Here is a 14,556-nt window from a genome sequence, read left to right on the forward strand (position 1 = left end):
TTATCAGCTCTGTGGTCACAGAGGTTTGGAGAATCGGCCGACAATTCTTAAATCTTTGTCTAAACCAGACTTAAGACTCCAGCTCTACTCATCTCCTCTCGACCGCAGCCCAAACGTTCTGACGCTGGTCGCTATGGTAACGTTTACTTATCCCTTCAAAATAAGATACAGATGCGCCACAAAAACGAACATTTTACTTGTCCCCACCATTTGTGAAAGCGAAGCGCTGCTTATTTTACTTGTCGCCATACCAATTCATGCAGCGCTATTATATTACTGACATTAGATGGACATCTCCTCCCGCTCAGAGGAAACCACTGCGCATGTCTTGAAGCTTCGCGTGCGAGTAAAGGTGGAGCCGATGGGTGACAACAGACACGTAAGTCACGTTATTGATCGGATTTTACGGCGCCACCTTAAATCCCTGAACTTCACATTTTAACGGAAAAAAAGAGCAACGCGACTTGGATGTAACGAGTAACGCGACAGTTTTGTAGAAATGTAGTGAAGTAGAAAGTACAGATACTTACTGTAAAATGTAGTGGAGTAAAAGTAGAAAGTACCCATTATTAAATCTACTTAAGTAAAGTACAGATACACAAAAATTGTACTTAAATTGTACTTAAATTGTACAGTAACGAAGTACTTGTACTTCGTTACTTCCCACCACTGGTATACACTTTCAGAAAAATCAAAACACAGCAGACAACATGGAGAAAAAGCATTAACCACATGGAAAGAATACAAAGAGTACATTTTATCAGTTACCATAACAGTTTTATTGATATGCGCTGATAGCATTTGATATTTATGTTCCTGTTAGAGGTACAAAAGGTGTAGTATTGTTGAAAATATTAATTAAAGACAAAATATTTTCAAGTTTATATAAAAACACTGTTAATCACAATAAAAGTGCAAGATAAAAAAACATCAGTTTCTGTTATGTCTGAGGCAGGAGAAGAAACTTGACAGTTAGGATTATTTTTCATTTAATTTTAGTGGCAGAAACCTTTAACATCGCTTAGTTTTTATATTTCCTGTGTTTGACGGTGCAGATCACTCCGCTCTTTGGCCTCAGGGTTCCCGTATCCTGGAGGTCAAAGGTCTGCCCTGGGATTAGGCTGAAATCGAACCTCTGGAGCAGCTTCGCCATCACCACTTTAGCCTCCATCTGAAAACAAACCAAGTCCGTTTGAGCCGGGACGACACATTTCACCGTGTTGCAATCTGTCATCTCTAAAAGTGTGTGGATGTGGCATGACGAAAGAGAAAAAGTTCAAGGAGGGTAAATTAGCAAGGTATTGTTTTTTTTTTTTTGTTCTGTCAGACACACCTGAGCAAAGTTCTTTCCCAGGCATGACCGTGGACCGAGGGCGAAGGGAAAGTAGCAGTAATATGGTCTTGTAAAAACAGAAAAGAGAAAACATGTCCTCCTTTCTCTAAAAGAAATATAATGCTTGTATCATGCTACGTCTGTTTTGTTTTCTCAGGTTTTTTTACTTACTTTGGAGCATCTGGGTGAAATCTGTCTGGATCAAATTTAAGAGTTTCTTTAAAGAACTTTTCCATCCTCCCCATTGCATAGGAGCTCAGCTGAAATGTCACATGAAAGTAGATCGTTTGTCGTAAGTGGTGGTGAAACAGAAACACTGTAAAAACACAAAATCTTACCAAGTCATTCCGGTTTCCTTTCTAGTGCAAATATCTTAGCACACCGGAAATAAGACAAAACTAACTTACAAGTACCTTTTCAGCAAGAAATGTGAGTTTGTTTAAGGTCATTAATTCCTTAAAATTGATGAGAAAGTTTGTTTTCCCTTACTGTAAATGTACTAAGATATTTGCACAACAAACTAGACCAATAATACTTAATAAGATTTTGTGTAATATATGATTGGTGAGACTCACCATACAGGTAAAACCTCCAGGCAGGTGGACACCATCGATGATCATGTCTCCATGGATTTCCCGAGACGTGCCTGGAGCCGTCGGGTAGATTCTTAGTGTCTCTTTCAGCACCTTTAGTATGAGATGTAAACTCTTCACATTGAATAAACTGCTTAAACGAGATTGCATGTTTTTTAATTAAACACAATGAGCAAATGTTTAGTGGTAGACAAGCATCCAGACTCTCTCAAGTACCTGTGAGAGGTAAACTAGCTTCCCCAGGTCATCGTAGCTTATTTCCTGTTTCATCCCGATGACATCATCCACTTCTTTGGTCACTCTGAAAATTACGGACATTATTTAAAAAACTTGCTTCACCCAATATTGCAAACTGTTGTCTTTTTGTTCCTTACTTATCCAGTATTTCAGGATGTCTTGCTAGTTCCATGATGCAAAACGCTAGCTGATTGGCTGTCGTTTCTTGACCTAAACACCAGGTTTCAAAGTAAACACTGTACGTTGTAAACTGTGTGTTCATATAAAGTCAAATATAGATGTGGCATACATGCAAGAGAGAGAAAAAATAATATCAGAGGCAAAAGGTTGTGGGATGGACGCATGCAGATAATGTTACAGCACCCCCTAGTGGATAGGAATCAATAAAATAAATTTCTTGCACCAGGAGAAAAAAAAACTTACCTGCAATAAAAAATGTTACAAAATTGTCCAACATAAACTCTTCATCCTCTTCAGACATATTTTTCTCTGCAGTAACAAAAGCAACAGACATGTCAGCCATAAATCTACTCTTGCATTTGTTTAGGAAAAAGACCTTTTCATCTGCTTGATCTAGAAGCAGCGAGAAACAAAATTCTTTATGAAATAGATGCTTAATGCAGAAACAAAAAATACTGTAAAAGGTGGAGGAGTTACTGAAGGCTGATGAGTTTAAGTACCTGAGGTCAAAGCAATGTCAAAGGAGAGCTCCAACAGAAGGATAGTCACAAGAGAGACAAGCAAGGTGAACAAAACGGTTGTACAGTATTGTCTAAAAGACAATGCCGCTAACGAGTGAATATAATGCTGATAGAGGAAGATAGTGACCAAAAGAAGAGAGCAGTAAAAATCTAACAATAAGAAAAGGGATTAAAAGGAAAGCAGTGTGGATTCTATTTTTATTCACGCAATTTGTAGAACCAAATAATTCTAAATCTCATCCTTTGTCGAGACTGGATCACCACCTGTGGCTGCAGTTTTAATGATCTGAGTGAGGATGTCTTTCGGGACATCGTCTCCGTTTTGCATGGCCGTCCTTCTGTCTCGGATCCACTGAGCTCCGGTGGTGCGCAGCAGGCGACAGGCTTTCCTCACCTCGTCGATGAACGGCCAGTTCTTTGGTTTGAACTGGAACGGCAGAGATCGTTTCACCTTGATGTGAGGCGGAGGGGGTTTTGTTCGCATAAACTTCATTTAAAGCAAATCTAAAGCGTTACCTGGAATAAAGAGTCTCTGACTTGATACACTATCCCTTTCAGGCAAGTCTCGATGGCTTTGGGGAAAGGCGAGTTGTTGGACAGGAGATCTAAATCAACTCCAAACGCAACCTGGAGTATGTTAAAGCAACGCATGTTTACAACGACAACAGTGTGGTTATAATCAGAACGTCTTACGTCAAAGGAGGGGATGCAATACGGACGGTACCTTAGCGATGACATCAAGCGTGACACAGTTGACAAGTTGAAGCATGTTGGCCTGTGTGCTACTGTCAGCTAAATCTGAGAGCTTATCCATGAGTTTCTCCGCTCTTTCATTGAAGGTCCCCATTAGGCCTCTCAAGTACCTGAAAGAGAAGATTCAGACTGAGAAACGTCCCTTAAAGCCTCTCAGACTTCATGTCACCAGACTGTGGAACAAATCCAAACTGGAGAGATGTGCTGTACAAATGAACTGGACAAGTGATTTCTGAGTACCAGTTCAAAGACTAACTTACAAGGTGCTAAAAGCAGGGTCCATGATGCGCCGCTGTTTGTACCACGTCTCATGATCGATTGCAGTGACCAGACCGGTGCCTATAAATCTGGGAAGGCGACCGGTGAAAGAAAACGACAAGAATATCGTTTGGAATGGAAATAACCACAAACTTCAATGTATTATAAAAGGGTTTAAATGATGTGGAAGAATGAGGTCAGATCAGATGAGACCAAAATTGTTCTTTTGGTTCAAGAAGAATGAATAACAATTTCAGCAGTTGATGTGCAAAGCTGGTAGAGATGTAGGACTTGCAGCTGTAATTGCAGCAACAGGTAGTTTGTCATAACCTCTGACCTAATGTTTGCGCTCTAGAATGTTGCATGTTCACTAGCGTTCTCTAAAACAACCCTCTGAGACATTAGAATAACAGTTTGTAAATTTACTATCCAAGTATTTAACTAATTACGAGACTTCTGAGGTGAATTGGTTGTGCTGGATTTCATTTTGCGGTATCTAAGTAAAGTGAACTATTTACACAAGCACGCCACACTTCTAAGATTGTGAGATGTTGCAAAAGCTGCTGTTCACTTCAAAGTCAGGAATTTTGTGCTGATTTATCAGAGATGCTGAGGTTTGTGGTTGGAACTTGTTAAAATGTATAAAAGGTGTGATTTTTTTCTAACAGTTTAAGTAAAACCAGTTTCACAACCTGATTGTTACTTTGGTGTAGCTATATGTAAAAAGATTCAAAAGACAATAATGACATTGAACAACCTTTGGCCAAAGAGATTAAACATTCGCTTGTAGAGGAATCGATCCTTGGGATACTTAGGGGACATCAAGATTTCCTGAAAACAGAAAAATGTATGCATTGACTTTGTGTGATTACATCTACACAAAGTCAAAAGGCAAAGTATTAAAATGTAGCATAAGAAGATTGCTTTCTCTAACGTGTTTACCTTAGTTGCCTCTGGACAGGTCACGACCAGGATAATGTAATGCAGGATATTCATTCTGTAAACAGGCCCATAAGTCTCGGCCCTGTAAATGACAAGAATAATGTAAGTTTGAAAAAAAAAAATTACACATAAAACTTTGACATTTCCGTGAGAAACGAGCAGTTTCTTACGGAAATTTTAAGTTAACATATCGGGACCAGACAGGAGACAGACAAAGCGAAAAGTGATCAATTTCAATTTCTTTGCTATTATCCACCAAGAAATAACCATTTAACGAAGATACACTTGAGCTTACCACTCCAAAAATTTGTTGTGCACAATTCCGTCATTTTTCATAATCCTCACAAACGTCGGCGAATGTCCCAAGAAGAAACTTCAAGGGACAAAAACAAGGAGTTGTGGCTAGGTAGTGAACGACTGTTATGCTAGTAATCTATGCTAATGTTCCAACGAACTTGGCTTACCTGTTCCTCGGCGGCCCTGGTATATGGTCATATTTCATATGAATGTATTTGATATAAAAACAGTAGGCGAGAAATGCAATGAAAAGAAAAGACAACAGCCATGCAAAAGCTGTTGCGCAGACACTCGAAAGTACAGCAAACACTGCCATAAATGCCACTTTCAGCGACGAGCACGATTAATCTCAAATAAAGGACTGCTAACTCGTTCACAGTGGGGCGATAAATGGTTAGTTCCTGGGTAGTTTTCAGACGATTATATAAAAGTACACAACCTCTCTTTTTGGCGTTCATTAGAGTACGTGACGCTACACGGTGTTGTGGTAGGCTCCATAGCTCAGTGGTTAGAGCACTGGTCTTGTAAACCAGGGGTCGCGAGTTCGATCCTCGCTGGGGCCTGCATGGTGGCTTCTTTTCTTTAAACATGTGTAAAGACGGATGTACAAAGTTTTTTAGTTTTATATTTCGTGAAAGCACTTATAAAAGTCTTGCATTACTGTCATGCTGCAAGCCGCAACAATTGTTCTTGACCGTTTTCGTTGGATGGTATGCATTGTATGTTTATTTTTATTTATTTAAATTTTTATTGTGTGCTATGCTGGGACAAACAAACTACCCTTTCCTTAGGGCAGTGGTTCCCAAACCTTTTCTCCTTTGGTGATGGCAAACGTGAGGGGAAATCGACTTCTTTTGGGGGCAAAATGAATGTACGTAGCTGGACATATACAACAACATCGGTAGCCTACAGGCTACTTGTTAACAAGCTTAAGATGCTGTATTGATAATAGCTAGCTAGTCATCTTTTAGCTAACATTACCTGCATCCAACAGCTTTACTCAACTCAGTCGGTTAGGTTGGAGGGAAAACTGTGAAAAGTTCTTTGCGTTTTGCTGGTTTGCTGCCATGATTCTAACACACCTGCGTAGCTCTGCACAGCAGCAGCAGGTCTCCTTCACTGCCAGTGAAGGTGTAAACCCAGCGCAAGTGTTGTAGCGCTCATGTTGCGTTTAAAGGCGGCTCGGAAAAACCGATTATCACATTGTTAACAACGGATTAAACAGTTTTAACTGCTGATAAAAGTGACAGAGGACACAGATATGGGAAGTGTGGAAGTTCCTATTCTATCAAATTGAAATAGGAATAACAGAGAGTTGGCCATTCTAAGGTAAAACCCGAGCGCATACAGTGTTAATGTTTTTTTGTTTTTTCATCCATCCATCCAGACGGCTTCCCGCGCCCCCCCTGCAATGTTACGGCGCTCCCCCCTAGGGGGCGCGCCCCACAGTTTGGGAACCTCTGCCTTAGGGAATCAATAAAGTATCTTATCTTACGTTACGAGGAAGTTAGCTGGGGCTGCGAGACAAAAGTCTCAGAAAACAATGGGGCGTATCGTCAGTCTCAGATTTGTAACGACATTTACATCACGGTAGATGACTTTATGTGTGCATTTTAATGTAAAAATGAAATACTGTACACGTTATTTTCGGAAATGAAATATACAAAATCAAAAAATATTACACGAATACAGGCACCGTCTGTGAAATAAGTGTGCAAAAACAGTGGGGCGTATTGTCAGGATGGCCGAGCGGTCTAAGGCGCTGCGTTCAGGTCGCAGTCTCTCCTGGAGGCGTGGGTTCGAATCCCACTTCTGACAAATAGGTTTTGCTAGTATATCCTACAAATAGTAATATATCAACACAGTAACTAGCAAAAAGAAAAAAAAAAAAAACGATGTCGCTTTCACATAAAATTTACACTTCAGCTCATTCTGCACATGACGCAGGGGATAATTTCACCTTTTGTGAGGTTTGATATTGCCAACCACAGCATGCAACTACGTGCTTTATGCATAATTTCCCTTTTACTTGTCACTGAAGCTGACAAACCCAGTTTTAGCTCATGCAATTGCACACATCTCCAAAGATGCTGAAAAAAATACAGTAATTGTCTGCGTCAGCCCAGAATATTACACATACTTGCAAAAGAAGAGTAGAGAAGGAAATGGACCAGGTGATGCAAATAAACATTGCTATTCCAATTTGCTATTTATTTTGCTCGTGTGAATGTATTGGCTGAACACTAGGTGGATTTTTAAGTGGTAAAAACTTAACTAAGGAGCCATGACAGAGTAAGCAGGAAAGTTTTTGTCTGACCCATGAACTGATTTCTCGCTTGTGGAAGTACATTTATTAATATATGGAACAACTTTTTTTCAGTGTAACATGCCTACTGATCGAACATGTGGCCACTCAAGTGCTAAACAGTGTCGAGTATGACACACAGTGTTTGCTGATCCATGTGTTCCAGCTCAATGCATCACTTTAACACAAAATCACAGGCACCCACACACAAGTCTTTAGTTTCTGATGTCATACATACAGAATTATAGTGATTATAAATAACTCGCTAATTATAAGTGAAGTACTTCAAGGACACATTAACTGCACTTACTCATAGAGACCAGGAGGTGGCGGTGTTCCATTCTCCCTTCACTGTCCTCTTCTTGAACTGGCTGGAAGAAGAGCATACACGCAGCAGCAGACCGGGCCATAACGTGTTCTCTGTCAAAGCGCACCTGTGTGTTGCGATGAGGCATTCGTTCCCTCCATTTCCTTTCAAAAAACAAGAGGATTATTCATATTGATCTAAGACAAGATATCAAGATTCCTGCCTTGATCTTAACCACCGCTTTATTCCAATTTTCTTCAGCCCGATACAGCCTCTTCAACTTTTATGGCCGTCTCATACCTGGACATATTGTCCACAATAACTTTTAAGCTTGTCTGCATTCTTATCTTAAAAAGATGGAGCAATCATATTTCTGGTCCAGGGTCTTGGCTCCGTGTGAGCACTGCAGGCTACGGGGGCTGTTTGATGTTGTTATGACTGGCTGGCTGCCGCCGCAGAACTGAATGCAGGCAACCGCGTCCAAATGTATTGTGTTGGCCTTTCTTTTGATTATATTATCAGCAGAGAGTGCTAGTTGGGAGAAAATTAAGACTCCCTCTGGACACGAGTAAACAAACAAAAGTTTGTAGAGTCTGGTTCATCCAAAAAGAATGCGAGTTATTCAGACTTCTCTGGGGATATTGATGTTCAGTGTCGAGTGTTAGGGTTATCCTACTCAGTGTTGGTCTTCTTCTTCTTCAAAAAAAAAAAAAAAAAAAAAAAAAAGAAAAACTGCCATGTCTTGAGATGGGGAGTTTGGACAATCATAAACAAACAACAACAAAAAAAAAATAATCAAAATGTTCTAATAGTACAAGAAAGTCATCAGTTGTCGCTTCAGTTACAACAAATTGACAGAGGATGAGGCACATTTAAACCACTCTGACAAGTTTAGACACAGCCTTTCACTGGTAAGGCTTGGGGACCAATTGGTTTGGTTGAGAGTCCACCGGTAAAGATTTCTGAACAAGCTACGTTGCTGACTGTAGCTCACATATGCACTTGCTCCTCAGAATCTTGCGATTGTCGAAATATTCCCCAAATTTACATGTGTGTACCAATGCCTCAATGCCTTTCATTGACATTTCGGGTGCCCTAACCCACAGCAGTATAGAATCAGGAAACACTGAGAAGAGTGATACACGATTTACACGTTTTTGCAAATAAAAATGCCTTCAATGCTTTGTAGAACCACCTTTCACTGCCGTTACAGCTGCAAATCGTTTGTTCTATGTCTCCACCAGCTTTTGCACATTTAGACACTAAACTTGCTGCCCGTTCTTCAATAGAAACCAGCTGAACCCCAGTCAGATTGGAAGTAGTGTGTCTGTGAACGGCATTCTTTCCGAGACTTTCCACGCGTTCTTGATTGAATTTAGCTCAGAACTTTGACTTGACCATTCCAACACGTTAGCGTAGTTTGACTTTGACCGTTCCATTGCAGCTCTGGCTGGATGATTGTTGTCTGGATAGAAGGAGGGAAAACCTCTAACAAGCCTCTAATAGGTTTTCTTTCAGGATTGCTCTGTAATGAACTCCATCCAGCTAACACCTCTGGATAGAACAACAAACATTTTCAAAGCGCGGGGTATTATTTCGTAACCTAGCGCGGTTTCAAATGTCTCCACAACTTTCTCCCTGGCCTGTCTGCCATGTTTCTTGGTCTTCTTGATGCTGTTTGTTCACCAATTATCTCTTTGTGGCCCTCAAGGAAACAGCCCGATTTAAACCAAGTGGAAATTGAATGATGTGGCTAATTAAATTAAATCTCAGAATCTCAGAATTCTGAGATTAAAGTCAGAATTCTGAGGAAAAAAAAGTCAGAATTCTGAGATTAAAGTCAGAACTGTTTTTGTTTTTTTTCCCCAGTGACCCTAATCCTCTTCCGTACTCAATGTCCATTAATACTCACAGCTGAAATCGTCTCGCAAAAGCTAACATCCGCGGTCGGTCTTTCTTATCTCCTATTTGGGGATACAGCCAATAAGCGCGAAGGAAAACGAATGGTGCTCCTCGATTGGCTGCTTTGCAAATGCCAGCCAAAAGTGAGACAAGTAGCATAGTATTTTAGCTACTAAGCACATAGGTTTAGGAAGCGGGGGAACGGGGGGGATGTCCTCCTCCCCCTCCCTACCCCCGTCTCCCCCAACATTGGAGAGAGCCACTTTCGTCCTCCCCAATAATTTCACCGCAGTTGCGAAGAATTTTAGTCTTCCACTCGCATGCTTTTATTTTGAAGGCGCACAACAGCGCATTCAGCAAAGCGCTTCCTCCTCCTCCCCCATCTGAACTGCTCAGAGTAAAGGCAGCAGCAGACGGAGTCAGAGAAACTCCGTTTGAATGAAGTAAACTGTCTGTCAGGAATTTTGCCATGAATATCGCTCGTTTATTTTATCTTGTTGTCAGTTTACTTTCATATATAGAACTAAATCTTTTTGGTTAAGCCGTTTTAATTCTGCAATAGTCACATGTCCAAAATTTTACTGCTAACTTTGTTTAAAAGTTAGCTAGTCTAGTCACAATGATTTAGAATGAGACTGAAACAGCAGCAAAATGAGTCTTTTTATTATTTAAAGTGAGCAACACCTGATCACGCTGACCACTTAACATGTATTTATATGATATTATTTAGATATTTAGGAGAACAGAGGTGCTAGAATGATGTTGAAGAAAGGTGAAGAAGCTCTGGTGAGGTCTTCATTTAGTTTATTGAAATATGTATGAACTGTTTTTAATTTTTAAATAAACTCAACTATTTTATTATGAGAGGAGCAGGTCAGGGAAGACATAGGAGAGTCAGGTGGAGTTTCAGAGTGTGAAGATCTAAAATTTATATTAATTTCAATAAAACCAGAAAGGAGAACAGGTGAAGACTGATGTCAGGTTGATTTCTTTCAACGTTTGAATATTTTTTTCATTATTTCCACACTATGAGGGTAATAGTTAGACAATAAGAAAAGTGCTTGAGGAGAGGTTTAAAAATAAATTAGTGAAAAATTTTGCTACACAGTAAATAGAGTTGAGATGTATAATAATGTATACATCTGAAAATTAAGTTGTTTAAATTCTCATTCTGTAATCAATCAATCAATCAATCAATCAATCAATCAATCAATCAAATTTTATTTGTATAGCACATTTCAGCAGAAAGGCATTTCAAAGTGCTTTACATAATTAAAATAAAAACAGCATGTGACAGTGAATAAACAGTTAGAAAGACAAAGAGAATTTTTTGTTGTTGTTGTAATCCATTAATCCATGCAGGAACATCAGGCTGCTGAGAGTCAGAGGGAGGCAGAGACATCCATCCATCCATTTTCTTGCACCCTCGCCCCTCAGTGGGGTCGGGAGGTGCTGGTGCCCATCTCCAGCTAACATTTCAGGCGAGAGGCGAGAGGCGGGGTCACCCTGGACAGGTCGCCAGTCTGTCGCAGGGCAACACAGAGACACACAGGACACACAACCATGTACACACACACTCACACCTAGGGGCAATTTAGACAGACCAATTAACCTGACAGTCATGTTTTTGGACTGTGGGAGGAAACCGGAGTACCCGGAGAAAACCCACGCATGCACAGGGAGAACATGCAAACTCCATGCAGAAAGACCCCAGGCCGGGAATCGAACCCGGCCCGGCTGCAAGGCAACAGCTCTACCAACTGCACCACTGTGCAGCCCGGAGGCAGCGACAGAAACACATAACTGTAGATATTTCATTTAAAAGTGTGCGACTGAAAATGACAGGGGAAAAGAACATTTAGTCTTTTTGCCTCAGTGTTTTTATGGCTCATGTTTGGTAAGTTACTGAATGCAGAGCTGGAAAGTGAGATTGAGATAACAGTGAGGAGCTAAAGGTCTGTTAGATGTCAAAAGTATCATTTTTATTTATTTTCTAGATCAAACTATTGGACTGATGTAGAGAGTTGTTCAAGAAGAACAAAACTTGTTTTTTAGATTTTATTGTTGGTCAAACTGCTGTATTGAGTTTAAAACTGCCGAGTCCTATTTTATGAACTGTTTTCTACTTTGGTTTTAGAAAGAGGTAGAACCAGTTCAATTGGCAGTCAATTTATATCAATGCCCTTTAACCAATAATTAAATGTCTTTTGACCAATAAAATATATCAGAATCTGTTAGCCTGTCTGTGCTACCAGAGCATTTAGCTTGGTAGTTGTGAGGCAAATTCTAAAGTGAGTGTTCATCCTGGAATGACGGTCATTATACTATGCATTACTTTAAACTGATTATTGGATTGTAAATAATAACATGTTAGAATAATTGTTACTGAAACAAGGGTCAGATTAGAGTAACGCATTTCTGACGTGTTGATGCCATAATTGTTTGATATTTCTGCTCAAGCTATTTACTGATCTGTCAGGTTTCCGATATGCATCCCCCCCAATGACAGACTCGTTCCTACGCCCTTGACTAAGCATATCGGCGTCCCAAGCTGAGTTTTCTTTCCAATATTTTCGATATTCTCTAAGAAAAAAATCTTCAAATACTGAACCGAGACTAGACCAGGGTCCACTGTACATTAGTTTTCAAAATTTCTAAGTTTTGTAAAGTGTAAAATAATCACATTAAGGTTGACAGAACATCCTGTCTGCTTACCTCCTTTATATGATCCAAAATGATTAAGCCTATCACAAAAAGTCAGGAAATTTGTGCTTTATTAATAATTAATATTTTGATAATTAAACGATAGTGCTTTTTTGCCATGAACTATTCTATGCTGTTGAAAAGCTTGCATATTTACCCCCATATGGTGACACACATGTGTAAGGAAAAGTCAGTTGAGGAGCCGAGTGGAGTACATGGATGGTGTTTATGAGAAGTTTTCCAGATTTGCCTCTAAAACAGTTTTGGTGGAGGCAGTGTTATGGTATGGGGTGGCATCACCTTCAATGGAAGAACAAGACTTTAAATTATTGGAGGCAAGTCTGGAGAAAGTCTCCATCAAACCCGACTCTGAGGGGGGGGGCGAGTGTCGTCATTTTGGACCACATATCTTTGCTCAACCTATAAATGCAGTTTACATACAACTGGGGATATTTAAGAAGAAATAAACGAATGACACGAATCTTCTTACTTGACTATTTCTGAATGTAAGATGCACTTTTAAATCTTCCTACAATGATTTTACTATCCTTGGACATTTGTCACAATGTTTTTTGACATCTTCTTTTTTGACATTTGTCAAAAAGAACCTCCTTAAAAGCTACAGCTATTGCGAAGCTTCTTTCTTTCTGGCGGACTCCAGAACAGAAGCTGCATTTTTAAGATTAGTGCTGCTGATCATTCCAGAACAAGGAGCTCCTCTGTGTCAAGTGGGTTAAGGAATGGGATAATTCAAGCTGGAGATAATCCATTAAAATCCTAAAGCCCTTTGGCATTCCCATGTAGCTGGAGCTGCTAAAACGCACATATGAATTTGTAGACATTAATATGGTGTGTGTGTGTGGGTGTGCGTGCGTGTGCTTTCCGTGATTTAAAAAAAAGAAAACCTCTGCAGGTCACTGTTTGTGCGGCGTCATGCGAGCGCTCGCCGTTGGGGGTTGGGGTCGCTGCAGTTTGCAGCAGGAGCAGGGAGGCACGACGAGGGCCACGCTGTGAGCAGGGTCAGGCAGCCGTAGTGCACCCAGAGGAAATATCGTGTTCCTGCCAGCCTACAAAAGTAAACATATCTGTAACCACCATTGGCTGGCACAGGGCCGTAGCCACCAGCGCTCAGCTAAAGAGGTGAATCATTTAACTGTCTGAAATGAGCAGCAGAGCCCCACGTTAGAAATTTTGACTCATCGTTCAGCCTTTTTTTTTGTTGTTGTTTTTCATTTCTTATTTAGCCAAGCTCATTCCAACTGAACAGTTTTAAACTTCTGCGTAATCATAGCGTTCTCCGCAAATGATGCGCATGCCCCCTTCACAAGCTGCGAAAAAAAAAAACAACCCCCCAAAAAACTCCCGCTTCATTCAGTGTGTCAGATAACATCTCTTAGCCACGGTGTTTCCAAACCGCCCCCTTCTTCTTTCATGTCCCTCGTTCGCCTCCCTATTTTCTCTCTCTCTCTCCTCGCTTTTTCCCTGCTCTGACTTTCTCCTCCGTCTGCACATCTGTGGTTATTTATCTGTTATTCTGTGGCAGCAATGTGGTCAGCATCTGTCTGGCTCTCCTTCACTCACTACCCATTTGTAGTCAACGTCAGAACCACATGGGGGGACGGAGTTATGCTTGTTGTTGTTCATTTCAAAGCAAAAACTGCAGCGGAGACAGGTACTGCTCATAGTCTTTGTTGGTTGTGACTTGTTTTTATAGTCAGTGTGTGTACCTCTAATCACGGGTCAAAGGGAACAATGAGAGAAGTACGGATGTCATGACCAACTGAAAGCAGAGCATTTGAGAGTACCGTTTGCATTGCCTAAGCCTATGGATTTGCATTACTCTGACCTTTCATTTTATAATCTCAAGGTTATTTAATCCTCTAGAAAGACTATAGCCTCAGACAACGTTGTGGCCGGCATAGATCAGCCTAGAAACCACATGGATGCTGGCTGTAAGTTAAGGCATAAAAGGGGCTTAAGAGCTTTTACAAAGAACAGCTGAATTTTGTCCGACATGTTCAATTGAGCGTTGCAGCATCGGCCGTGATTCCTCTCATCACATTTGAAAATTTGTCGCTTTCATAAACCACCAGAAGATGAGTGAATGCAAGGCTGTGGGTGGCTGTTTTGAGTAGAGAACGCGCATGACCGATGACTCGAACACATCAAATAAACCTGCAGGGGAAATACCCGAAGCTCGGATGAAATTAGCGATTGCATTCCAA

The 14,556-nt window shown here is 40.6% G+C and overlaps 1 protein-coding gene and 2 non-coding genes across 3 annotated transcripts; 2 read left to right on the forward strand and 1 right to left on the reverse strand.

The window, feature by feature from the left end:
* Nucleotides 1-755: 755 nt before the first annotated feature.
* On the reverse strand, nucleotides 756-5,574 carry LOC103457824 (cholesterol 24-hydroxylase-like). The gene is made up of 15 exons (XM_008398240.3): nucleotides 5,282-5,574; nucleotides 5,113-5,190; nucleotides 4,818-4,899; nucleotides 4,633-4,706; nucleotides 3,878-3,964; nucleotides 3,589-3,727; nucleotides 3,381-3,491; nucleotides 3,129-3,291; nucleotides 2,587-2,652; nucleotides 2,301-2,373; nucleotides 2,143-2,227; nucleotides 1,909-2,019; nucleotides 1,505-1,593; nucleotides 1,334-1,400; nucleotides 756-1,171 (listed from the first exon to the last, which is right to left on the reverse strand). The coding sequence occupies exons 1-15, from the start codon at nucleotides 5,428-5,430 to the stop codon at nucleotides 1,022-1,024; spliced, it is 1,524 nt and encodes a 507-aa protein (XP_008396462.1). The 5' UTR covers nucleotides 5,431-5,574; the 3' UTR covers nucleotides 756-1,021.
* A 30-nt stretch (nucleotides 5,575-5,604) lies between these two features.
* On the forward strand, nucleotides 5,605-5,677 carry trnat-ugu (transfer RNA threonine (anticodon UGU)). Its single transcript has one exon. It is a non-coding gene; the product is annotated as a tRNA-Thr (tRNA).
* Nucleotides 5,678-6,849: 1,172 nt separating this feature from the next.
* On the forward strand, nucleotides 6,850-6,932 carry trnal-cag (transfer RNA leucine (anticodon CAG)). The gene has a single exon. It is a non-coding gene; the product is annotated as a tRNA-Leu (tRNA).
* The last annotated feature ends 7,624 nt before the right edge of the window (nucleotides 6,933-14,556 follow it).

The sequence above is a fragment of the Poecilia reticulata genome, chromosome 21 (assembly GCF_904066995.2).
Source record: "Poecilia reticulata chromosome 21, P_reticulata-male-v2, whole genome shotgun sequence".
Classification (NCBI taxonomy): domain Eukaryota; kingdom Metazoa; phylum Chordata; class Actinopteri; order Cyprinodontiformes; family Poeciliidae; genus Poecilia; species Poecilia reticulata.